Source organism: Cupressus sempervirens, chromosome 5, assembly GCF_028749045.1.
Source record: "Cupressus sempervirens isolate cs-2001-9-10 chromosome 5, ASM2874904v1, whole genome shotgun sequence".
NCBI classification, from domain to species: domain Eukaryota; kingdom Viridiplantae; phylum Streptophyta; class Pinopsida; order Cupressales; family Cupressaceae; genus Cupressus; species Cupressus sempervirens.
In genome coordinates this window covers 202973412-203000976 of record NC_143122.1, presented here as the reverse complement: position 1 = coordinate 203000976, position 27565 = coordinate 202973412, and the positions used below count along the sequence as shown (strand labels likewise).

Below are 27565 nucleotides of genomic sequence, written 5' to 3'. Positions count from 1 at the left end.
ACCTATTTAATGCTTCTTCTACTTTTGGAGTAGTATACCATTCAGTGCCTATTTTCTTTCCTTTTGCATCTTTAGCAGGTATCAAGCCATGTATTTGTTCCTCACCAGGAGTGTTGGCCCAGACAGTAGGAGAAAAGCATTTTCCTTTAAACCAGATAGACTCATGGTCCTTGTAATAGCATATTTCGCCCTTGGGCCTACTTCCCAGAGGACTAACAACAGCTTTCACTCTTAGGACAATTGGAAGAAAATCCTCTTCTACCTGCAAAAAACAAAAACAGAAAAATAAACAACATTTGGAAGTAGTACAAAAGCTTAATTTAATACAAAAAATGTTCCCCCAGGGAAGAAATTAGTTATGGTTCTCCAGATGAGAATGAAAAGTATGATTAAAGATCTAGGCCTATTATTTCTAAATGTGGCTTTTGATGAGTTTGATATGTGGCACACAATTGACAGCTACCAGCATTAAAAGATGCTGTGCATACCTTGATAGCAACTTTATAATTTGTCTGCCCAAAAACGACAAATTACAAACTAAAAGCAGTGTTGTTACTAATAATTAATATGGTGCAAAAATTCATAAAAAACATAATTTAGCCTATGAGGAAATATTTTTGTATTTCAGAAATAGAATTAGACTAAAATGAATCATTGAAATCACACAACTTACAGCCAAGGATAATGCTTCAGCAGCTCTCTCAACTTCCACAAAAACATCTTCTGCATGTAAACGTTTTACACGGCCTTTCCATGACGATTCCATGTCTATAAAAAAATCATCAGGGATAATAGAACAACTGTAGATTTCTTGTTCTGAATCTTCTTCAAGAAAAATTACTTTTCCAATTGCATCTGCAATCTCGCCACATTCTGTTACCTACAATTTATATGCAAGAAAGTAATCCCGTTACCAACAAATTTAGGAAATCCCTCTGCTATACTGTTACATATACTTTTCCAATTGCATCTGCAATCTCGCTACATTCTGTTGCCTTCAATTTATATGCAAGAAAGTAATCCCCTTACCAAAAAATTTAGGAAACCACTGTGCTATACTGTTACATATCTCATAATTACAGTATACAAAGTATTAAAATATATTATATAAATTTTTAGGATCTCGCAATGCATTTATATTTGTCAAATGAAGAGAAGACACTTTGGAAAAGAACACAACATTGCTAAATTGTTCTAAGTAATAGTGATACTATGGTAAACTCTACCCATAGTGTTAAAAAGGAACATCATTTTACTCTACCTAGTTATTAACATAGCTACTTCATGCAAGGAGCATGGCAGACCAAGCCCACTGAAGTAAAGATCATTGCCAAATACATTTAGTAGAAAACAGAAACAGGGGCTTAACAGAAAAAGATACCACAAATCAAGCCAAAACTAAACACCAACTTCACAAGATGATTTATTACAGATCAAATCCTCTGATCTCCATGAAGGCAACATTCAAAAATAACAGCACAGTTAGGATTTTCAGTTCAGCTAAAATAGAGGGGTTAAGTTTATGTTGGTTTTGTTTGGACAAGAAAAGTAAATATAATAATAATAATAATATAGATATATACAGGTTTCCAGCCTAAAAGTAGGAATTAAGTTTAGAATACTGCACAGCATCACATAATAAACAAAAACACCATCATAAATATTCATTGCTGCATATTAGAATAATAATGTGAGTCATCATCATCGTTGAAATTAGATGATATATGTGATGGAATATTGTCATTGATGTCATAGGCATTCATGATACTGATGTAAAATTGTCATTGATGTCAATAAGGTGATGACTAATATTGTAGAGCAAGTCAAAGACCCAAGCAAAAGAAATCACATCTTATATTGCTTAAGACATTGAAGTTATATTCCCTAAGAGACATTTTATCAGAAGAAGACATTTGAAAGTATATGAGAATGATATATATCATGGAATATTTATTTTATCTATATACTTCAATATAAACAAACTCCATTCACCACTGTTGACAAAGACTTATGCTTGCCATGTATCTAAAGAGACCAAAGCAAATCTACAACATGATTATACAGAGAATGATTATAAGCTCCATTCACATAGTGTAAGGGGGGTATATGTCAGCATTTACGTTCAACAGAAATATAATCAAACAATAACGATGATCAGTCAGACAGAGATGGTTCAAATATCAACCAGTGCATATATAAAAGACACTATGCATCGAACAAGACACGTGAGTGAGACTTGTTTTATATGGTGACAATAACATACAATAGACAGTGATTCATTATGGAAGAGCAATGATAAATGAGAATTTAAATGGCAAGATAAATAACAACGATCATGTGCAGCCCGATATACTTTTGAGAAAGTTTGATAAAATAAAGAAAATATATTAATAAGAAATGATGGAATCATATATTCTGTGTTGCAAGGATTTACAATGACTCTCATGAAAGAACCATGCAATAATATGTTACAAGCAGTGACGTAAAATAGTTGTTTCAATTTGGAGATGTTGTGTGATGCCTCTTGCCAGGAGCCAACGCAGAAATAGAAGACCATGTACCGTCACAATATGTAGAGTTACTAAACAAGTGACTACAGATAGCAACAAGTAATGGTGTTTAGTGGATAAAAAAAAACGAAGGAAATGATAGAAGGATATATGGGCAGCGCAAAGTGTGAACCAAGACAGTAATAATGAATGGGAATCACATTATCATGCTATTGGGAGGTACCTGTTTGTACAGCTTGTGTGGCATGTCAGCGTTTGGATGTTTATGTGCGGATGGGAGTTAGGCAGCGATGAATGTTAAAACCTGATAACTTGATCATATTAATGTTCTTTTTCAGATTAGACAAATCTAAAATGCATGTATTTTCTTTTATATATGGCCTCACAATAAATACATCTCCCTAGAACAGATCGGCGATTTTCTAGGCATATTTATATGCCTTGTATTTGACTATTGTAATTAATTAATAATTAACTCTTAGTTAATGGACAAGGCTGCTAAGTTGTAGAGGAGTAGGTTGTTTCATGGAGGGCCGACCTTGAAGGGGTTGTGTCTTATGAAAAGAAAAGACCCTTGGTTAGTATATAAGTAGGAGCAAGATTGTGGATAGAGAACACACAATACAATCTTAAGTCTGCTCTTCTAGTAATCTGCTCCTTGGCAATTTAGTACAAAAATAAAATATAATTTCCAAAATTTATTGCAGACTTCCAGAACAATAACATTCAGTCCAAAATTGTAATAGATCGATTTGCATCAAGGTATTAATTGTCCATCAGTATTATATCTTCAGAATTTGTGGAAAATTAATTGTCCATCAGTATTATATCTTCAGAATTTGTAGAAAACTTACATGGTATCAGAGCCAAGTTGTTGAACCTAGGCTCTGCAAATTGATAACCACATTTGAAAATATATAAGCAACATCCTTCTACCTCCAATGGCCAACACAATCAGACTTGAAGACAAGTTTGATGGAAAAAAACACTTCGTTGCATGGAAATTCAGAATTATGATGACTCTTGAAGACAGTGATGTAATACAATTCGTTGATAAGATATCCAAGCAACCTAATGCTGATCCTCATAAAACTAACTGAATTAAAGCAAATAGAAAAACATTGAAAATCATATTAGATGGAATTAAAAATGACATAATAACTATACTAATGAAACATCAAACAGCATTTAATATGATGAGTGCATTATTAAATGCATATGAGGTTAACAATGCAACTATAACCCTTGCACTAAAAAGGCAACTAAATCATATAAAAATAAGGAAGGGAGAATCTATGAATTCATACTTCCTAAGAGTGGCTAGTCTAAGAGATGAACTTGCAAGTAAAGGGATCATAATTGAAGACAAAGAGCTGTCACTTATGGCTATAGATGGGTTACCGGATTCATGGGAAACATTCTCACAAGGAGTAAGTGCTAGAGACAAACTCTCAAACTTCAATAGACTTAAAGGAGACTGCCTTCAAGAAGAATCTAGACAACTTAAGAAAGGATTTAAATCAAAAAATCTCATAGACTAGAAGAATCTCCCTCTAATCTCATAGTATATAGGGCATCAAAAAAGGAAATGAGCTTCAATCTCCACCTCCCCTAAAGTACAGAGCAGACAAATCTGCTCCCCACAATCAATATGATGATCAGTCTCAGCCCGAAGACAGTGAGATCCAACTTTGAAAGAACCTAAGGAGATCCACTGGGAATGAGACCACCGACGGGAAAGATAGCTAGGACAGACAATAATCCCATCAGAAATCTCCAAAAAGTGCTCTGCATAAAAGGACATCTATGGGCTAACCTACCAAAAGGGTTAACCCAAGTAGTGGAAATGTGACATCTATAGATGTCAAGCCGAACATGCTCAATCAACTCCTGTTGAGAGGGGAGAAGATGAGCGAGGGCATCTAATAAGAACTAAAAAGGGGGGAGATGATCAATATCAAACCGAGCAAAGAAGAAGCCTGTGCATACCAACAGCGAGCACCAGAACCAAATTCAGCCTTCACATTAGAAACAAACGAAAAATAAGCTAAATAGGAGTATCAATCAGGGTCCCCAACATTATCTGCAAACCCACGGAGGCAATGGAGGAACCAAAACAAATCAAAGATGGCCGCGAAACAAAAGGGATGAGCACCAAACTCAGCCAAAATGACACTGTGAGGAGTGAACCTGTGACATCTGATTATGCGCCTCAAGAACAAAATCTGAACCCGCTCAATCGAAGTCCAATCTAAGTTTAGAAGAGAAGGGCCCCAAACCACAAATCCATAAAGAACAGTTGGTTGCACAAGAGAGTCTAAAAGAGAAAGCTTAGACAAGGTATCCTGGAAGTGATGTCTGAAACATTGTTTCTGAAGCAAAGCAAGAGAACACATACCCTTATTAACTCTAGGCTAAATGGCTGGTCTCATATTGAAACACGGACCAAAAAACATAACACCTAGATAAGTGTAGGAAGAAGTGATCTCCATCTCTTGACCTTGAAAAGTGAAGTGGAGATGAGAGATCTTTAAGCAATTAAAGACCATGATCCGAGCCTTACCCAAGTTAACCACAAGTTGTCGTTGATCATAAAATGACGCCAAGCCATCAAGAAGTCTCTATAACATGTTTGGAAAGGAAGCAAGGAGAACCACATCCTCTGCAAAAAGATCAATGGAGATCAAAATATGATGAAGATAACACCCCTCTCTAGGGAGCAAAGACTTCAGGAGGAAGTCCTCAAGCTCATCAATATGTAATGTCCCCTTTTTAGCATTCATAGTATGATGTTGTCGTTAGCTTATTTCCCCACGGTCCCGTAGGCTAACCAGGACATTAAAAGGGCTTAGAGGCCATTTGGCCTAGATAGTTTCAATTGCAAGTCTTTCTGAGGGGTTTTGAGGCAACTTTGGGCATACTTACTATTTATAGTAAGTCATCTTGGACATGGGCGGACATCCAGTGGCAACGATATGTCGATGGTAATTGTTTAAAATCGACAAGAAGACTTGTTTATCATTGATAGGATTTTTTATGCATTGATAAAGCTATTTTATAAAGTTAAATTTAAATATTTAACTTTATTAATGCATAGACTATAGTTTGTGAGAAATATTTAAATTAAAAGAGTCCCCTTTATTTTATAACACATTGGAGACATAAGTTACATAAAAGGAGTTATGTTTTATCCCACATTGAGAAAACGAAGGATGGAGCTCTTGTGAGAACACTATAAAAGAAATGAAAGACCTTCTTTTATGCATGCTTGGAAATATCAAAAAAATTGGAAAAAATTTTGGAAATTATGTCTCAATAGTTTGAAGGATGAAATCCCTTCAAGCTGGAAATCTTGACACCATTGAAAGATATGGTCTTGAGATTCAACATGGTAGCAGTCCGGAAAAGCAGATACGAAAAAGCAAATACGAAAAGGCGGAACCAAAAAAGCAGGCTGAAAAAGCAGTCCGTAAAAACAGTTTGAAAAGCGGAACCGAAAAAGCAGGCTGAAAAAGCAGCCCGTAAAAGCAGTTCAAAAAGCAGTTCGAAAAAGCAAATCGGAAAAGCAAAGCAGAAGAGGTAGCATTGAAAGAAATTATTACAGCCATCTACAACTAGGGTCCTTTGTTAGTATTGTTTTTTTAGGTATTATAAGTTTCAGCTGTAAGTGTGCATTATACCAACATTATCATTTTGTAATCCATGTAAATGCCAAAAGTCTTGGCCATATTTCATGAGCATTGTATTAGAAATTTCATTGCAATTAAGAAGATAATAGTTGCTGGTGTCATTTAAGCAATTCAATGTCATTATTTATCAGCTAGTTAGTTTGCATACCAATTGTTTGTAAAAATGTCAGTTGGCTGTAGGTGTTCATTTCTCATGCTTAGATCATATCTATGTACTGAAGATTGTCAAAATTAGTAGCACACTCATGTCAGGTTATTGCGTAGTCCATTTGGAGTCTACTAGCACAAGATTCTCATTGATGCAAATTGAAGAAAGAGTCATTTAAAGCCAGCTGAAATACTATATCAGTCATACATCCCTTACATGTGAATTGTTTGATGAAATTCCTTGAGCTTTCATCAGCATTTTTGAGAGCAGATTTGAGGAGGGTCTTTACACAATATATAACCCAAGCAAGGTAGGAGAAAGAGGAAAACCCTTCTTAACCCCAATGGTGCTATGAATCGGATCAAAGAAACCCTCAGGAGTCCTAAATCTGGCAACAACAATCTCATACAGTCTCATAATAGCGATACGTAACATCTCAAAGATGCCAACCTCTTTAAGTCTCTCGAACAGAGCCATCCTAGGAACAGAAACAAAAGCTTTGTGAAAATCAACAAAACAACAATAAACCTTCTCTGATCTGTGTTTGGCCTCCTCAATAATAGCCCATAGAGAGACAATGTGATCCATAGTCTAATAATCAGCCCGAAAACCAGCCTGTCCTCTAGCCCTACAACCTTTCCTATCTACCTCAGCAGAAAGCATAGCATTAAGGGTTCTCACATACAGTTTGGCAAAAGTATGCCCAATCATGATAGTTCTGTAGTTCCCCAGATCAGAGACAGGACCGGTCTTGTGAATGGGATAAATCAAATCCTTGGACCAGGAGGTCGAAAAACCAGTGTCAATCACTCTATTAAACAAAATAGAGAGATAGGGGCCCAAAACTGAGGAACCACACTTGAAAAGCTCAGCTTGGAAACCCTCCTCGTCAGTAGCTCTACTACACTTCATGGATCTAATCGCCTCATAAATGTGGGAGGGGGTGAAAAGGTGGGTGAAAGAAGGCAAGGAGGGGTGGATGGAAGGCTACCCAGGATTGTCATAAAGAGCCACGGTGTGCAAGGTAAGAGAGTAAAAGTCGAGGGTGGAGGGTGGAGGAGAGTTATGGGGGAAAAGAGTGCGCCAAAAGAGTTGGGGATTGCAGATCATCGTGGAGCATAGAGATTTGCACTTAGAAATGGTAATGTTACACTTCTTACTCCGAAGGAAGTGGAGATAAGATGAGCTCATGTGGGTAGAATCAGTAGTAGAGGAGGACGATGAGGAATGGAAAGGGTGGCACACTGAAGGATAGTTGTCGCAAGCAAGTCAAACATGGAGGCGGCCTCGCATGAGTCCGAAAAGTGTGACGAGTTGAGGAGTCTTGAAAGATGAGTGGAAAAAAGCTCAAAGTCACCATCGATAAAGCGAAAGCGAATGGGCGAGCGAGCAACAATAGATGAACGATGAGGCGACATGAAAGAGGGCAAAAGAATAGGGGAGAACCGAAAATGAATAGTGAGGAGAAAACTTTTGTAATCTTGAGACTATTCATACCAACCTCTAGAAACTTATTAAAAAAATAAAAATAAAAATTTGGCCGGGTCAAGTTAGTCTTGACCCATGAGTCACACCTTGACTCGCAAGTCAAGCGAGTCAAGCAAGTTACCTCCACTAATCCGCCAAGCCCGAGTCACAAGTCATTTTGACCCAACAAGCCATGTGAGACTCGCCGACTTGGGAGACTCGCCCGACTCGCGGTGAGTCTCGTTACTCTGGTTAAGATACAATTGTACTGCAAATTAGAAAGTAGATATTCTTACCAAACCTCTCTCTCGAGTGAAGATAGATCACTTCAAAAAAGGACTTGGTATGGTTGAATTATAACTCATTTGTATTCTTTAATTATTAATAAAATACTTGTGTTAAATTATTATTGTCAGGCTATTGACTGTTATGAGCTTCACTATTTGTGTTTATTATCTAAAGAGGTGACGATCTCTGTGATTATGAATAGACATTATATGAGATGACGATCTCTGAGATAATGTTCTAAAACAATACGGAATTGCTGGCAGATCTAGCTGAATTAAAGATCAAATTGTATTATAGACATTTCTATGCCTATGAATCACAATTTGGATAAAGGAAGAATTTAATCATTCTCCGGATTTTATCCTGTGTATTGGCAGATCTTAATTCAAGATCATATTGTGATACAGGGTTGTCAGTGCCTATGAGTCATAATTTGGATAAAGGAAGAATTTAATCGTTCTCCGGATTTTATCTTGTGTATTGCATCACATGTAATACTGTTATCACAAGCATTAGTGATAATTCATATTACAGGTTTAATAATATGACAAAGTATCATGTGTACCATGATACTACATGCTTGGAAGAACCAGATTGATATAGACTACAAATCTATGCTTAACAATGTTGCTAGATATGTTTCTCTTATTTATATTATCAAGTTAAGAGGGAGTGTTAAATCTTGATAACTTGATCATATTAATGTTTTAATTTTTCAGATTAGACAAATCTAAAATGCATGTAATTTAATTTATATATGGCCTCATGATAAATACATCTCCCTAGAACAAATTGGTGATTTGCTAGGCATATTTATATGCCTTGTATTTGACTATTGTAGTTAATTAATAATTAACTATTAGTTAATGGACAAGGCCACCGATTTGTAGAGGAGTAGGTTGTTTCATGGAGGGGTTATGTCTTACAAAAAGACAAGACCCTTAGTTAATATATAAGTAGGAGCAAGATTGTGGATAGAGAACACACAATACAATCTTAAGTCTGCTCTTCTAACAATCTGCTCCTTGGTGGTTTAGTACAGGAATAAAATATGATTTCTAGAATTTATTACAGACATCCAGAACAATATTCAGTTCAGAATTGTAGTAGATTGATTTGTAGCAAGGTATCAATTCTCCATCAGTCCGATATCTTCAGAATTTCCAGAAAACCTACAATGAAGACAAACTTGTGGACACATCTGCAATGAATCCCAATGGAATTTATATAAATAACAGCGAACAGACAATATATATATATATATATACTTTATCTGACTCAATGGTATGCCAGCAATGATCATCCTCTATCGGGAGGCGCCTACTTGTAGAGCTTGTGTGGAATGTCAGCATTTGGATGTTTATGTGCAGATGGGAGTTGAGCAGCGATGAACACAAACTTGTAAACAAGTCTGATAAATCCCAATGGAGTTTATATCATTAACAGGGAATAGACAAAAGACAAATATATATTTTGTCTGACTCAATGGTAAGCCAGCAGCAATTCATCCTCTATTAGCTCGATTTATAGTCAATGAAATAATCAGTAAATAATGAAATACAGATGTCATCCAGTTTGGTTAAAGAAATAAAAAAATATTATGCATTCATATATTCAGCAATAGAGCAACTATAATCATTATGTCTGACAGCAATAAAATATACTAAGCCAAAAGCCACGTCAAGACACCAGAGATCAACAGTGTTATGCGAAGATCACATATGTATAACAATAATGACATAATCAAACATATCTTCAATATAAACAATGCAAGTTTAGAAGCGGTAGATTAATTTGAAGCCCAATAATCAAGAAGGGGGATACCAAAAACAAAGCAGAGAATCGAGCTTATAAGATAAGATAAGATAATAATATTAATGTCCAACAAAAAACCAGAAAGGTTTATGGGACTAAGCATACAAACAAAAGAGTTGACCACACCAGAAACACCAAAACGGTGTCAGAAAAGAAACAAAAAACAAATAAGACGTTATGTCATTAGAAATTTAGAGGTGTCGACACAACGTATGATATCATTTTCTTGAAGCAGTACTCAAGCATAAGATACGTGGCAGAATTAATTGGATTGTTTAACTTTGGTTATCAAAGGACATGACTCTTGATTTTCAAAGGTAATTTTTTCTTATATTACTGGGCATATATAAGTTGGATGAAAAAGGGAGTATGGGTGTAGAGCTGTGGAAAAAGAATGTGTGCAAAGAACATTAGTGGTGTATGGAAGACTTAAAAGAATAAATATATTCAAATTTATCAAATCGAATATATGTATATATTCAAAGTTATATAGGTATATACATAAATATATATATCTAAGTTACAGATGTGTTGGCCTTGGAGGGGGTGCAGATGTGGATGCGGACTGGTGTGTGGATGTGGGAGGAGGCGTGTTGGGTGTTGCCAGGAAGCAGTGTTATCACCTGCGGATACATGTGGGGTGCTTCAGAGAGCATCCAGAGAGCATCTCATGAGAATCTGCCTGTTTCCTGCATCCAATCACTTAAGTGACTTTAAAAACATGTGATCTAAATGTATTTTTACTGTTTTCTTTCCTTCTATTTGCCTCACAACCCTAAAACAGCCCTAAAAGAGGTCATTCATTGCCCATTTTTCCTGCTTTGTTCGCAGTTGGGCTCTCTTCTCATTTGGCCTCCATTGTGGAATTTTGAAAGCAAGGTCATTAGTTTTGAAGTGGATCATTCATAAGGTGTCTATTGAGCTTCCACAAAGGATGAATAAGCATCTAAAGTAAGAATTCGATCCATTTCATGAGCTTTTTGTAAAAACCCAAAGTATGCCTCCGACAAAATTGCCGAAGTCAATGAACAAAATTACTATGCGTCTTTGTTTTATTTAATTTTCAGTAATTATCAGAAGTATATGGCATATGCTGAATCTAACAATCTAGTTTCAGATTACATATAATGTCATTTAAGTAATGAAAACAAAATTTGAAAAATATCAAGAACTGAATTCCTTAGTAATTAACAACAACAGTTAACCTGATTACTGCTTAGCACAGTCCTTGCAATTGTTGGTTGAATAGTAGCCTGGAAGAATTATCAGGGTCACAACCTCTTCCCTAATATCTTTAACGCAGTCAAGGATACCGTCAGAAAAACTAATACAAATGTGAATGGCCCGAATGCAAATTGTGGCTAGGAAGGAATGACACCCAGCTGCAATGTAGAACACAACTTGCATAGATAGGATGTGATAATAATGCAAAAGTCCCACTTGCCTTTATCTCCTTGGCCATTCACAAGTCCGGCAGCAACCAACTCCCAATTTGACGTCTAGCTATTTTCATAGTTGTTGTAATTTGACAAACTAATTTATAAGCTGCCTTGCAACTGACTGCAACCTCCAAATGATCAACATGAGCCTCTAAACTAGCAAGCTTGGCCTTGAAATACACCAAGCAGCCCTCCAAAACTGAATGCAAGCTTCTCAAGATGAACACAGGTCACTGAGTTGTGATCTGATCACAGGTGTGAAGTAAGACAAAATGCTGCCACGGGCATTGTTTGCAGCCACAAGATGCAGAACACTTTCCAGAATTCAATAGCAGGATTGGATATTAAAATCACAACCATGAGCCTTCTCAGAAACACTCAATTCCCTTTTGCATAGAACAACTTCTCAATCACAGCTAACATAGTGGGGAAGTCAATTCCAATTGCTATACCTTAGCAGCAATTGCACACAATACAAGAGAAATCCTCCACAATACCTCAGCTGTGGTAAGAAACCACTTCTCAGCAACAAAACCCTTATACTTCAGCAAGGGCATCAAAATTCCGAACTCCGGAAAAACCCACAAAAGCACAAAAGCAAATATATAATCAAGGGTGCCTTTTCCAATGAGTGATCTCTTATTTATAAGCTTTTCGTTGGCCAAAGTTCCCATAAAACTCCACTTCAGAAATCGTGAAAGTTTCCCAAAAGACCAAAACACTAAAAACTTTCCAACTTGCTTTTTAGAAGTATCTCTTAAAGTCATTATTATAATAATATAAACATTATTATAATAATGTAACTCAATGAATAATAAATAAATAAGAGCTTATGCAATTCTTAACCTAATTAACTACAAGTGATGACCAACTACCAAGTCAACCACTGCACTGCCAAAAATTGCAACTACTAAAAATAGACTTACTAAAAATAGTAAGTCCATAACTGAGACCCCCAAAATGCCCTGTCAACTCATGAGGGTCGCTGTGATGAGCTAACTCTCTCAACTACACAAACCAAATGATGAAATGCACAAAAAGGCGAGGCAACAATTTGGCTTATTTGCTTCAAGATCAACTAACTCAATATGCAGTAAAGGACCAAAATGACATGGCAGCTATCACATGGTGGTACATGTATGGTCAACCATTCAAGCATCTACAACCTCTTGTAAGCAAGATCCTCTCACAAGTAAGTTTTCATTTATTTATTTAGCAATTATATTCTACACTTTAGTATTTAACATTTTCTAATTTGATTTTCATTTGCATGTTCAATTTTAAATTTTTATGAACACTTCAGGTTGCAAGTTCTTCTATTGTTGAACAGAATTGGAGTACATACTCCTATATCCATTCAATGAAGCAGAACCGGTTTGGGCTCAAAGAAAGTTGAGGACTTGGTTTATATACATACCAACTTGCGTCTTTTGTCACGTAAGGAGGATGGATACAAGTAAAAGTCAACCAAGCTTTGGGATGTAGCCCCTGAATCTGCAAACTTGGATGCAACACTTCAAGATCTTACTGTGATGACAAATGATGATGTTGATAACATCATAGCACGTGCATCTAGCACAATTGGAACCATGCATGGTTCAAATGAATTTGCAAGTGTTGTACTAGGAGGAGATGATGAGAATGTGGATTTTTTGAGAATCCTTATGATTCTGAATGTCTAAATGTGATTTGTGAATCTTGAGCCTTGACTCTTGATTGGTCATTATTGAACCATGAACTATGTTTTGATTTTGCAATTTGAATTGCATTGGAATCTTGATGTTTTGATTACTATTATTTCAATTTGATTATGATAATGATTCAATGAATGGTTTATTTTTGTACATTTAATATTTCTTGTATTTCTTTGCATACATTGTCATAAATTATAATTGACAACTTTGCATATATATATACTAAGTTGTCGATTCGGGTTCAGGTTCGAGTATGGATATAGGGTTCGAGTACATGGGTACGACAATTTTTTCCCCCCTTGTGGATTCGGGTTTGTCCATATATGTATGTATTCATTTTCAATATCAAAGTTACAAATACAAAAAGAAGAGTGATGCTCATAAATCCATATTGGCCAATAAAATTATAAATAAATAATTGTATTACTAATATAGTTTCAAATTACATGCATTACAAATTGTCATCAATTCAAACATGATCAACAAAAATAACTATTGGTTGGGTTATACAAATCTATCGACAGTAATATACTAGAATCTTCAAATAAAAAAAATCAATCCGTGACAATCAAAAGAATCAAAGTAGGCTGTTGTTCACAACTATCATAAACTAAGGGCATTACATAGACCAATTTTAACTTGAATAATATTAGCAAGCTGTTGCATGACACTATCTAAAGCTAATGCAAAAAGCATGTTGATGAACAAATTAGAAATACATACATAAACTAACCTACTACCTTGGGGTACTTCCTGGGTGCCCACGTTTGTTGTGTGTCCTATGGAGGACCCACAAACAACCAATGAAGTACCCCAGAAGAACTAATACCAAAATTGTACCAATACCAGGACCTGGGCCTAAATAGCAGTTTCTGGTAACTGAGTTAATATATATAGATATTTTTAAAAATAAATATACTTATGTATGGACACATCCAAAATCACCAAAAAAAAAATCCAAGCATCAACACCCTGCACCTACATAAGCATCAAAACCAGAATCGGTAACTTATATATATATTGTAGAAGAACAATTGGCTAGAAAATATTCATCATCAGTTGAAGTGGACAACCAATTTGTGTGTAGTGAGTTGGTGCTTGCGAAGATAGAAGTTATCATTGGTGCTTCCAATAGGTTGGTGCTTGTGAAGTGTGGGAGTTGGAGCTTCCAATGAGTTGGTCCCCAATAAACTTAGGGGTTGCAATCTAGTAGATTGGAGACTACAAAACATAGTAAAGGAACAAGTTTATATGTAAAGAAAATATTTTGCTGTGATTTTATCCCGCATTGAGTTTCTACATAAATCATTGTCATTTAGTTCCTTTGCATAATTGTTTATTTTAGTAATTGATTTTATTGTGTGGATAGAAACTTAAAATAATAAAAGTTGTTATTATACTAATTCACCCCACTCCCTTGTGTCATCTTGTTCATGTGCATGATTATTTATGTAATGTCCCCATTTTTAGCAGGTTCTTACATTTGGCCAGGTCAGTTCACCATCGCGACCCTCGTGAGCTGACAGTAGGATTTGAAGATCTCACTTCTGTGGTTATAGGCTTTCCAGCAACCTATGGTGCATTTTGGCTTCGTTTGAGGGACTTACAATTTATAGTAAGTCAATCTGTTGGTTCCGATGAACTTAGTTGAGTTAGAAGAGTTGTAGGATGCTCTCAGATTTTATTTTGGGCTTCTCGTTTGGGCACCAAGAATCCTAGAGGGAGCGTCTATTCATAGTAAGTCACCCCGTCAAGTTCATTCATCGTCTTTCATCATCAGGATCACTTTGGTGTTGTCAGATTTTGATTCTGATGCTTCTTTAGTTGTTTTCGCAAGACAGGTGAATTATTATTATCATTCATCTAAATACACTAAGGTTGCTAGTTTTGTTGGTGTTGTTGGTTGGTCACCTCAGCATCATAGCTCGTTGGAACCAGGATGAAAAGTTTTAAATCATGAGAATAAGAAACAATGGCCTTATGTGTCAAAATTTGAAGATATGATGGGAAAGGTCATTTTCAGTGCCAAAAGCAATTAATAAATTAGTTTATAATGACACTTTATTATGTTTTAATATTGTGTGTGGAAAGCTTCTTAAGTGAAGTTCATTTGGGAAACTTTGTGCCATATGGAGATTATAAATATGAGCCCATTTGATGAGTAAAGCATTCAATTATTTGATTATCTTATTTTGCTCTTGTTGTCTTTGTGACATTTCTGAGTCTAAAATTAGTGCTCTTGCTGAAGTATAAGAGATTGGGATCTATAGTTGAAGTGTTGTAGATTTAATTCTAAGAATCCATAGCTGAGGTATTGTGGACTTCTGAGTTTTATTATTGTCTCTTCTTTCTATATTAACTATGGCTGAGGAGCATTTATACAATTGAATATTATAATTTCTCTGTTGTTAGACAAAGGTTTAATCTATAAATTGGAGTTTGTTTTGGGCAGCATTTGTAAAGGTAGACTATGAATGCAAAATTGAAATTGGACAAGGCGGCTTTCAGTTTGACTTTGCAATTACATTCTACGAGAAAGACCAGGTTCTTAATTTGTAAAATTCAATTTATATTACATAGATAGTAAACAGGCTAGCTTCAAATTCTAATTTATAATCAGCCAACAATTAAATTCCCTTTTCATTATATTGTTGTATGGTTTATTGATGAATGAATTCGAAGGCTGGTGTCAATCATTTCAGAATTGTTTATTGGCATTTGGTATTTATTTATGCAAAACTTATAAGGCCAAAATTAAGTAAATTTGTGAGTTTGTTGTACATCCTGATGTTGTGTTTGAAAATTTAAGACATCATAAATTCAGTGAAAATTGGGTTGTCTGCCAAGTGTTTGACAAAATATCAAACCATCAAAATGTGAAAGAAATCGATGCTTGATTTAGCTATAACTAGACAAGCTTATTACAGTGCTATCAAAGCGATTTTCTGCAATATTGTAGGGTAGGAAAGTTATTTTATTTTAAAATTTCTTGTTGCATATGGAGTGACCAGCACTACATTTTCTAGCCATGCACAAACATAAGACTGGCAGTTCTAGAAATCGATGGAGTAATGAGGAAGTTAGCACAAAAATAAATGTTTCTCAGGAGAGTATAGAGAAACTTAAGCTTCATCAACAGAGGTTGGCAAAGAGCTTGTCGGATCCAGAGACAGTTGAGAGTGCAACGAAGTATATGGTTTCCGCCTTTAGAAGGCTGACATCAAGGTTGTAGGAAGGAAGCTTGAGCCTTTCCCGACAAGTATCCATGATGCAAATGTACGTATATTTAGTACAGCACCTACTAATTCTATCTGCAATGATAATGATGGACTTATTTGACAAAGAAATGTGGATGTGTTAGTGCCCATGGTGGATGGGAGCATTGAGCTTCAGTAGGTTGAGGCTCTCGAAGTAGTCGCTATGGTTAGTTCAAAGGCAATTGACAATGTAGTTGTCACTGGCTGTTCAGACTCTTCTGAGAAGGGAGCTGTTATTAGAGACTTATATGTCAGCTATCGTAGTGTTGCTCCAAATACAGGAGGAAGTTGCTTCCTTAGGTGGAACTAAGGCACGTATGGAGTCACCTACCTGTGATGTTGGTGATCTGGCTATTACAGCAGACCTACTAGAAGTGGGTTCCTGTTCTACTATTATTGATTCACAGCTTGATGTTGAGTCATGTGTGCAGAGTCGGGTGTTACCAATTGACGCTTTATTGGAAGATGTGGATATAGATAGTATGCACACATGATGATACATTTGATGATGTTATGAGTTGCATCGGGTACAATACCCCTTGCCAAGTATCAACTAATGACAACGAAGATGTTTTGGATGGGTCCCAGTATCAGTGTTTACAGGATCTATCCTTTGAGGTGGAAGCTGAGACATGCAGGGATCTTGATATTGTGAGGGCTTCCATTTCTTTAGATGAGGAGTTGACTATGGTACATAGTAGTTGTATCTTAGATGCAGAGTTGTGCAATGCCGATAGTACACATGCAATGAGTGATCTTGTAATGGGCAGTTCTGATTTGGTTTCCTATCACAATGCGATTAGTGAGACAGAGAGCTTGCATAGCAAGCAAGGGTTACAAAGACATCATGTGATCAATCAGCTGAAGGTGAGTGACAATGACATTTCTTTAGCTCTTGGGCATCATGATGCTATCTGTCAAATGCCAGCTACATCTAGTTGGGGTGGTCCTATATCTGATGAGCTCGGTGATAGTACTCTTTTTCTAGCAAAGGTTCATGCGCTTCGAGAGGCTGTCAGCATCTTGAAGCATTTTTACTTGCAGCTAATTATTGACCGGAATTACCTTCTGGAATGGGGTAGCACTTGTAATGAGACATTGTTAGAGAAAGAGGAGGTGATGGAGCTCACCCAAGAGCTTGAGGTGACCGTGGACTTTTTTCAGTGCACTTAGTGGGCTCTTCAAGAGTCACAGTCACTATTGGATGAGGTGACCGTGGAGTTGGAGTATGTCCGAACCACACCAGCCCGAGATCCAGTTCAGTTGCATACTGTAGTTGGTGGTGACTTTGCTTCTACAGTTTGGGATGATTGACATGATGATGGGGCTGACACATTCGTCCAAGATATGGGTGTCATCGGTACGGATGAGATCAGAGTATCAGAGAAGTTGGGCTCTCATGCTAATTTACTTCCTTCTGCTAGAAGCGAATCTATTTCTTCATCTCATACAATTAATAGCACTAGACAGTTGGCAGTGCCACATTTTCAAAGGGATCAGTTGTGAGTCACAAGGGAGCAGGTGGATACTTGCACATATAATTTCTACTGTAAAGAGTCCTTCATGGAGTATTTGTTGGAGAGTTTGGATGTGAGGGAGGATTCATACAGAATGTCTAAGGCTATTCTCATCCGAGGCTCTCATGCTATTCAGAGGTTGGTGAGAAAGATTTTAGGGACTCTGTCTCCTATGCTTCCCTAGAGGGATTTTGAGGTTGGGTTTGCTGAGAGGGCTGCCCAAGATCCTGCTCAACCAATAGTTCGAAGTCAGAGATTGGAGCCATCTTCTGATTCCTAGTTCAATGATGATGAGCCCTTGACAAAGATTGGGGGTTTTTATCGACATTACACTATGAGGAGTGCTCATCATTTTTCTTTTGACCCAGAGGTAGAGGACTTGGTTTCACGTCGGTGTGGGTTGGCTCCAATTTCATACCATCCATTATGGGATGGGTTAGCACCATCTTTTGCAGATGGGATTGAAAGCTGCTTGCAATGTCTACACACCCTAGACATTTTGGCAGAGGTTGGAGTTGGTGTTAGTGATTCAGATATCTTGTGGTTGTTACCATCTCCATAGTGCAGTTGGGTGTGATTATCAATTTGATGGGAACTTAGATGTGGATAGAGTTGTTATTTCAGTTGCGTTGAGTTCCAATGGGTTGTTGCCTTCATCAGCACTTCGGGTCAATTTTCAAATGATTTTGATGTTGATGTTCGTTATTTGGCTGTTGGTGCTACAGGAGATACGTGTACACAGCAAGCATGGTGCACAATTTTACCTATGGGATCCAGGTGGATGGTGTGTTCATTTTGCTTTGGGGTTGCTTGGGGATAAGCAATCTTAGGGAGAGAGGACTATAATGCCCCTTTTTAGCAGGTTCTTGCATTTGTCCAAGTCAGTTCCCCATCGCGACCCTTGTGAGCTAATAGTAGGATTTGAGGGTCCCACTGCTATGGTTATATGCTTTCCAATAGCCTATGGTTTGTTTTGGCTCTATTTGAGAGACTTGCTATTTATAGTAAGTCAATATGTTGGTTCCGATGAGCTCAGTTGAGTCATAGAAGTTGGAGGATGCTCTCAGTTTTTATTTTGGGCTTCTAGTTTGGGCTCCAAGAATCTTGGAGGGAGCGTCTATTTATAGTAAGTCACCCCGTCAAGTTCATTTATCGTCTTTCATCACAGGATCACTTTGGTGTTGTCAGATTTTGATTATGATGCTTCTTCAGTTGTTTTCACAAGATAAGTGAATTATTATTATTATTCATCTAAATACGTTGACGTTGATGTTTTTGTTGGTGTTGTTGGTTGATCACCTCAGTATTATAGCTCGTTGGAACCAGGATGAAAAATTTTAAATCATGGGAATAATAAACAGTGGCCTTATGTGTTAACTAAAAGGTCATTTTCGGAGCCAAAAGCAATTAAATAATTAGTTTATAATGACACTTTATTATGTTTTAATGTTGTGTGTGGGAAGCTTCTTAAGTGAAGTTCATTTGGAAAACTTTCTGCCATTTGAAGATTATAAATATGAGTTCATTTGATGAAGAAAGCATCTAATTATTTGATTATCGTAGTTTGCTCTTGTTGTCTTTGTGACATTTCTGAGACTGAATTTTGTGCCCTTGTTGAAGTATAAGGGTTTGGGATCTACATCTGAAGTATTGTAGATTTAATTCTGAGAATTCACAGCTGAGGTATTGTGGACTTTTGAGTTTTATTATCGTCTCCTCTTTCTATATTAACTATGGCTAAGGAACACTTATAAAATTGAATATTATAATTTCTCTATTGCTAGACGAGGGTTTAGTCTATAGATTGGAGTTTGTTCTAGGTAGCATTTGTAAGGGTAGACTATGAACGCCAAATTGAAATTGGACAAGGCGGCTTTTAGTTTGACTTTGCAATTACATTCTATGCCAAAGACCAGGTTCTTAATTTGTAAAATTCAATTTATATTACATAGCTTAAAAATAAACAAGCTGGCTTCAAATTCTGATTTACAATCAGCCAACAACTAAATTCCCTTTTCATTATATTGTGGTATGGTTTATTGATGAATGAATTTAGAGGATGGTGTGGATCATTTCAAAATTGTTTATTGGTGCTTGGTATTTATTTATGCAAAACTTATAAGGCCAAAATAAAGTAAATTTGTGATCAGTTTGTTGTACATCCTGATATTGTGTTTGAAAATTTAAGACATCATAGATTCAATGGTAATTGGGGTGCTTGCCTAGTGTTTGACAAAATGTCAAACCATCAAAATGTGAATGAAATTGACGCTTGATTTAGCTATAACCAGACAAGGTCATTACAGTTTATTTCAGTAGTTGATTCTATTATTGTGATAATGACTGAAAATGATAAAAGTTACTATACTAATTCACCTCCCCCCCCACCCCTTAGAATAATCAGGTGCTCTTCAATATGAAACTTGCAGGACCAGATGCATAAAACTATTCCTGCTATCTAGCTTCTCGAATGCTACATGTTGTTAAGTATAAGACTAAGCAACCAAGTAAATATGCTCTGGCACCAATACTATAGTTGAATTCATAAGAATCCCTCGCTGGCCAACTAGAGTGACCTTACCAAAACAAGAATTGATTACAAAGAATGCAATCACATAATTACTATGCTGGAGTGATTCATTATAGTATATTGACATAAATAATAAAAGCTGTGATTTTGGTCCAAGTGCTGTGACTTGTTCTAGTGGAATCTTAAAGGAGAGGTCCAATTTATTTAGGTACAAAATAATCCAATTAATAATACAAAACTATATCAAAAGATATGTCCTTTAAAAAGAGTCACATTCTTTTCAAATCAAAAAAAGCAGATACAAAAGGCAGATTGAGTAGATGAAGTGCATCACCTGTCAAGATTTTATATTATTATTATTCTAATCTGAAGGGCTCAGATGAGCAGCAGAAATTTATAATATGGAAGCATATATCTCATATACATAAATCAAGGAAGGCTTCACAAAAGTGCATCATTATAAGGATTCAATAAGGAAATGCATTCAAGTTTCAAGACATGTAATAGGCAGACATATAAAAGGCTAGTGCACAGTTCTAGCCTCATAAATCAGGTACAACATAACTCACATAGAGAGATCTATATTAACCTAACTCACAATTTTAATCAGTAAACAGTTAACAAGCAAGCAAAACTATAATTTAGAAACGTGCATGCAAAATTACAATTTAGATGAATAAATGTTGGCAATAAAAATTTTGATTTTCTACAATCTATTTAGATTTACTTGATGAAATTACAATCATGATAATACAATAATTTTTTCTGAATGGCAATCTTTACAGCATAAGCCTGACTTCAACTTTCATTAAAATTTCACCTTTACAACATATAAGATGCAAATTGGACAGGGCCCCTTGGTGATAAACACAGCAAACATGAAGGAGCATTTTTCCATTGTAACAATCTTGTATCTTGGTTGAGTAAGAACCAGGCTTAGTTTCCTTATCTACAATAGAGGTGGAGTATATTACAGCAGCGGCTTATTGCAGGCATGGCTTATTGAACTTATTGTGCACAGGCCAAAAACATAGCTTCCTAGTTTATCATCAAAAGCAAATCTATGCCAACATTGAGAAGGTAGTAAACTTGTTCAATCATTTATTTATTGCACAAATTTTCAGTATTTAATCCAAGATGGCACAAGCTATCTGAAAACTATCGTTTGATCCCTACATGGATGTGATACTCTACTTAAGATGATATATCTAGAACTGAACCTAGATTAATCATAAAAGGCAGCCCTGACGTAGCTCTCAAGTGCAACAAGGTTACAGGTCATTACAAAATACTACTCCTAAGGAGTAGAATTTGATAAAAAAACTACAAAGTCAAAGACCCTAGAATATTCATAACTAGCATTTTTTTTAATAAACTCCAGGAATGGAAATGAAATAATTGATTCATATAAGCAGTTTAATGCAAATTGCTTGACATGGTATTTTATATGCTTCCCTAGTAAAGTTTTGTTCTCCCGTAATTCTCAGATTCTTACAAGGATAATGGTTTTCTTCATATTCTTGTTTTCCTCTCAAAATGTTATAATAGATAGGGCATGAGCTACCCAAAAAGTGTAGCTCCCAACTATTGCTAAGGAAATAAAACGAAGCATGTATAAACCATAACTATTGCTAAGAAATGAAAAGCAAGCATTCAATGATATTACCAATGTTTCAACATCAATCTTCAGCCCTGTTTCCATCCATGTTGGATCTATCAGCTTGATGGTAATGGCCCTAAGCTCAGGTTTTTCATGCATGTACAATATCTCCATTGCCATATTTCGGATTCTACAAAACTCAATGTGGTTTGCCTCCTTAGCTCCAATCAACTTCACAATCTACAAGAACATCACCAGGATTTATTTTCCCACTTGTAGACAAAATAAAAGTCATCATATTATTCGGTGACTAGAATATTCTAGCATTCCTAGAACCAATATATAAAGAATTAACCAAATAAATAATTCGTCCATTTACTAAGACATTGTCACAATAACAAATGCAATAAAAATCTACACAAGCGTATAGCATCAACAAGGTAATGCTTATTTGTGTTAAATTAATTTCATAACACATTATCAATGTATGTGTTATGTATCTGTGACCCCACAGGAATTCAAGCGGATGACTGTACCATTATTATCAAATTTTACCTATGGAGCAATACTGGGAAGTTTTCTTTAGCCAGCCCTTTCACCCAGTGCTCCTAGTGAGTCAATATGTAATCAAGTTTTTTAAACTAATAAAATATGGCTTAGACCTTTTACTGAGCCCAAAAAAAAGGTATTATTTAGGTCATATCTTATGTCTCTTTACTTTGACCAAACTCTTATCCAAAAGTGATCAATAAAAAATACATTGTGCTCAAAGTATTTTCTCCACTAATCATGGTACAGTGCCTCGCCATCTAAGAAAGGATCATTGTCTATAAATGACAAAGTTGTAACACACTTTACTTGAAAACAGATTTTGTTCTAATTAAGCTTGTCACTTGAAAATATAAATCCCGCCTACAAAAATGTAGCTGATAAACAGGCCTATGTTAAAAAACATAATCTAATTTGAAAATTCTTCTGGATCTAATGTATGGTTATAACTTATTTACCTAACAATTATGAACCAGAATATTTCAACTATGAGCTCCTTATCTGCTATTTTAAATAGGTAATCCCTCTGAATGTACATTTAACTGAATTAGGTCTGAGATTCATCCATGAAAGCTAATGGTGGGTCATGAGATTTACAAGTCTCTGAGGTTAAAGTATAATGCTAGGTCGTTGGCTTCACAAAGCTTTTCAAGTGTGAGAAGTGGTTATGTGAAATCCTTCCGTTGTGTGCATATAGCTTCAGATGAGTCCCAACCATCAGTAAGTTTTTCTTGATTTCTTGTGGTAAAGTTTCTTTCTAAGTTATGACCAAGATAGATCCCAATCTGCCATACAAGGGAACCTTGCCCGAGTCCACAACTCGATGTATTTTTTTAAACCTTACGTAGTTCAAATTTTGTAACGTTGAGCTTTTACTTTGTTACCAAAACAGGAAGAGAAACAAACTTCTTCGAACTTTATGTTGCATAGATCTTTCAATGTCACAAAATATTCACCTTTGCAGATGTTGTCAGGTTAATTAGTATTCATTAGTATACTTAGACCCTACGGTGCAAACAGAAGGAATTTCTAAAAGGTACAACTTTTTTTAATTTGGAGAAGGAATGAGAGCTGGTTTCTGATTTACAGAGAACTAAAATGACTCTCAGATGTTACTTAAAATAGCATTACACCAGTTGTCATTGATGTCAAACAGATGATCAGTTGCCATTGCTGTCAAAGCAGATAAGGAGAAGTGAAATGTGAAGATGAAATAGGAAGCCTTAGTTTGGTATACAGGAAATCAAAAGAAAGATGAATCTGTCTTTGACATTTACAAATTAATGCAGAACAAACATGAAGAGTACAAATGCAGATGAAGATAAAAAGCAAATCCAGAGCAAACATGAAAAACACAAAGACATATCTGATATGCATTTGTTTTTCAACAAGGGCCTGGCAACTACATCGAGCAAGTGAAATTTATTTCAATAACAATATTATCAGGGTACACAGTTGTTAGTGTTTTTATTCGGAGTGGACCTAATTATATTTATACTGATAAGTAGGAGATGATTTCCACAGCTAGTCAAATTGTGATGTGAATATCAGGATTTAACTGTGTGATTTTGAGTCAAACTCGATGACCCATGTTTCATGAGTAGTGATTCAACATGAATCCATCTCTCATGAGAATAAATGGAACACTTAGCACTCATTGGATCTAGGTGATGCTCACAGGGGTGAAGCACCGGGACTTCCCGGGAGGTCACCCATCCCAGTACTACTCCAGCCTGAGCGCGCTTAACTACAGAGTTTCCTCCATAGTTAAACCCAAAGCTTGCAACCCCATTTGCAAAACCTTCACCAAGTGTTGTGCCTTATGAACCATTCATTAGAAAGCCCCTTGAGCTTCTAATGAATGGTTCATAAGGCACAACACTTGGTGAAGGTTTTGCAAATGGGGTTGCAAGCTTTGGGTTTAACTATGGAGGAAACTCTGTAGTTAAGCGCGCTCAGGCTGGAGTAGTACTGGGATGGGTGACCTCCCGGGAAGTCCCGGTGCTTCACCCCTGTGAGCATCACCTAGATCCAATGAGTGCTAAGTGTTCCATTTATTCTCATGAGAGATGGATTCATGTTGAATCACTACTCATGAAACATGGGTCATCGAGTTTGACTCAAAATCACACAGTTAAATCCTGATATTCACATCACAATTTGACTAGCTGTGGAAATCATCTCCTACTTATCAATCGATGAGCTTAAGGGGCTTTCTAATGAATGGTTCATAAGGCACAACACTTGGTGAAGGTTTTGCAAATGGGGTTGCAAGCTTTGGGTTTAACTATGGAGGAAACTCTGTAGTTAAGCGCGCTCAGGCTGGAGTAGTACTGGGATGGGTGACCTCCCGGGAAGTCCCGGTGCTTCACCCCTGTGAGCATCACCTAGATCCAATGAGTGCTAAGTGTTCCATTTATTCTCATGAGAGATGGATTCATGTTGAATCACTACTCATGAAACATGGGTCATCGAGTTTGACTCAAAATCACACAGTTAAATCCTGATATTCACATCACAATATATTTATACTATCAATGTGAGTGAGATATTAGAATCATTTCTTCAGTCCAAATACTTGTATACACAAGCAAGCATTATACATTGATCATGGGTATAACCACAAAGGTTTGAAGAGATTGACACTGGATCTTGAGTCAGATATACGGCCCTCCTGAAATGAAATTTAGTATCAAAACATTAACAACCACAACAATGTGACACAGACTTGCATTTGTCTTTGATATTTAAAGATGCCACTTCAAAAAAATGGAGATTAATTAATATGTTTGAGTTCAAGTTCACTCTTTGATAGCAGCACTGGTGTCATTTGTATTGGAGCCTTCCTTCTATTTGCAATCTGCTCTCAGTTGATGGATGGCAGAGTACAAATCGGGAGATGGAGATATTTCACTGAAAATTCATGGATTGTGTATATTGGTCCTTGGATGCCCAGTACTTTATCAAGATTCATTTCTTGAAGGATATTATTAGCAGTGCATCCTACATGAACACAACTTACCTCCACTCAATGCACGCACTTATATCAGCAATTATCTGTTGATGTTTTAATTGCCAGGAAAGTGCAACAGTTAAGTCAATATGACAAATCAATATTTGTTTATAACTGTGTTTAAGCTGTAACGATTCAGTTATAAATGGTTGCAAGTTAACAACCAATCTACCCGAATGAGATTTGACTTTATAAGTTTGCAGTAAGTGTGTGAATTTCTGTGCAACTCAATTATGACCAGGCTGACACATTTGTCAGCATACACAGATCAAGCATCAACACCGGATGTTCTGAAAAGCATCAGGATGAAATGAATGTAATAGAGTACATATGCAACAAGACAAATGTAAACCAGTAACAGTCACTCAGAATTGTTATATCCTTGTGGTTGGTGACTGTATGGTGCAGGGGCACCAAGATACCTTATGGTCTAATATAGTCATGGGTCATGCCTTAGGAGTTTTGGAGTCTTTTCGCAAATAAGGTCAATTTAGACCATTTGTAGTATGATTTAAAGTTTTGTAAGTAATTTTGTTTGAAGTGTCAAGTTATACATATGTTGTCAGAAAGTTGTCATTATAGGTCAAATGTTGTCATTGTAATAGCATATTGTAACAAAGTGCCAAATATGATGGGTAATGATGTAATAAGCCTTCTTTGGCCTTTTTTAGCATGCCTAGGAAATATCAAATTGTCTGGAGTCAAATTGGCAGAGTTTAAACAAAGTTGCAAAGAGTTTGAAGTGTGAAAAGATGCAATTTTGTAACCCAATGGCCACCTATTCAAAATCAGTTGGGAACTGTTGGGAAAGGGTCCATACAAGTTTGAATAGCCACCATTTGGTTGAGGCAAGGTGGTTGTTGAGATTGAGAAGGAATTGCAATAAAAAAAGCCATTTTTTTCCTGCTTTATTTCTGATTTCTTCATGTTGCAGACAATTGTACGTTTTTGTATGCTAATATTTTGGTTTTAAGCATATGGCATTGCAAAGAGGGTTGAGTCTACTTTGATTTGGCATTGATTTGTGTCATGTCCCCTTTCTAGTGACATGATTCCTACAGTAGATTTGCCTATCATTGACTCTCGTAGGCAAATGATTTCGGAGAGAGAGAGTCATCCTGTTGCCAGACAATTGCATATTGCTTTCGGAGAGTCGACATCCAGTAAGTGGGGCCTACATGTTCTAATTTCGAATTGAGATTGCACTTTTAATTTTATAAAGTTATTAATTTAATTTTATAAAGTTATTTAATAATAAAGTGCATTATAATAAGATTTTATAAAAGATGTTTCTAGAAGCTCCTAGTGACTTCTTAAAAAGGTGAATAAATAGAGGGCAGGAGGTACCCATTTGAGCAGGCGATTTTGTGGATTCTACTTCTTATTATATTGGAGCAATTTGTGGTCTTTGGTCTGCAAATTTCCATTAGGTCTTTGGGAACGAAAACTCCCTTGGATTTGCATAACTGAGGAAGTGAGATATCTTCTGAAGGGTTGCTCATTGGAGATGGTATTCAGCCATTTCATGGTGAATTATTCTGAGAATTGATTAGGAGGATTTGGAACTGTTCGTAGAAGGCTTGGAAATTCTTCATCACAGTACAGAATCAGTTTGGTAAAATTCAGAGGTCATTTAGTGCGAATTTCTGATCAGTTTGTAACAGGGCCTAGACTCACATTTTTACTCAAAACTCCATATTGCTTGGGAGTTTGAATTTATGCTTTGGAGGGGATATATATTTACCCTAGGTGTTCCAGATCATACCATTTTCGGCCTCCAATACCCAGCAGATTATTTTATAACAGGGCCGTATATATCAGAGCCGTACTAGGGCTAGGGTCACAAAAATTGTTTTTATCTCACAAACGGCTCAGAGTTGCATTAAATGTTTTTAAGGGACTACCAAACATCCCTAGGCATCCCTGTTTGGAGTAATTTCGGCTGCCATCATTGAGTTTTTTTTCTCAGTACAGGTGCCGTACTGTACGGCCTGTACCAGGAGGCTGTCAGCAGGGTGCAGAGGTATATATTTCAGGCTGCAGGATTGC

General features: G+C 36.3%; 1 protein-coding gene across 3 annotated transcripts in view; it reads right to left on the bottom strand.

Annotated features, from left to right (window-relative positions):
• Window positions 1-27565, bottom strand: part of MSH1 (MUTL protein homolog 1) — a 255585-nt gene that overhangs the window by 68655 nt on the left and 159365 nt on the right. For 2 of the 3 annotated variants that reach the window (XM_089829144.1, XM_089829143.1), the window contains exons 15-17: window positions 22021-22194; window positions 674-880; window positions 3-262 (exon numbers count right to left, since the gene is read on the bottom strand). In XM_089829144.1, coding sequence (XP_089685270.1) covers window positions 3-262; window positions 674-880; window positions 22021-22194 — 641 coding nt within the window. The remainder of the gene's footprint in view (window positions 1-2; window positions 263-673; window positions 881-22020; window positions 22195-27565) is intronic. The other variant, XM_089829145.1, reaches the window with a different exon arrangement.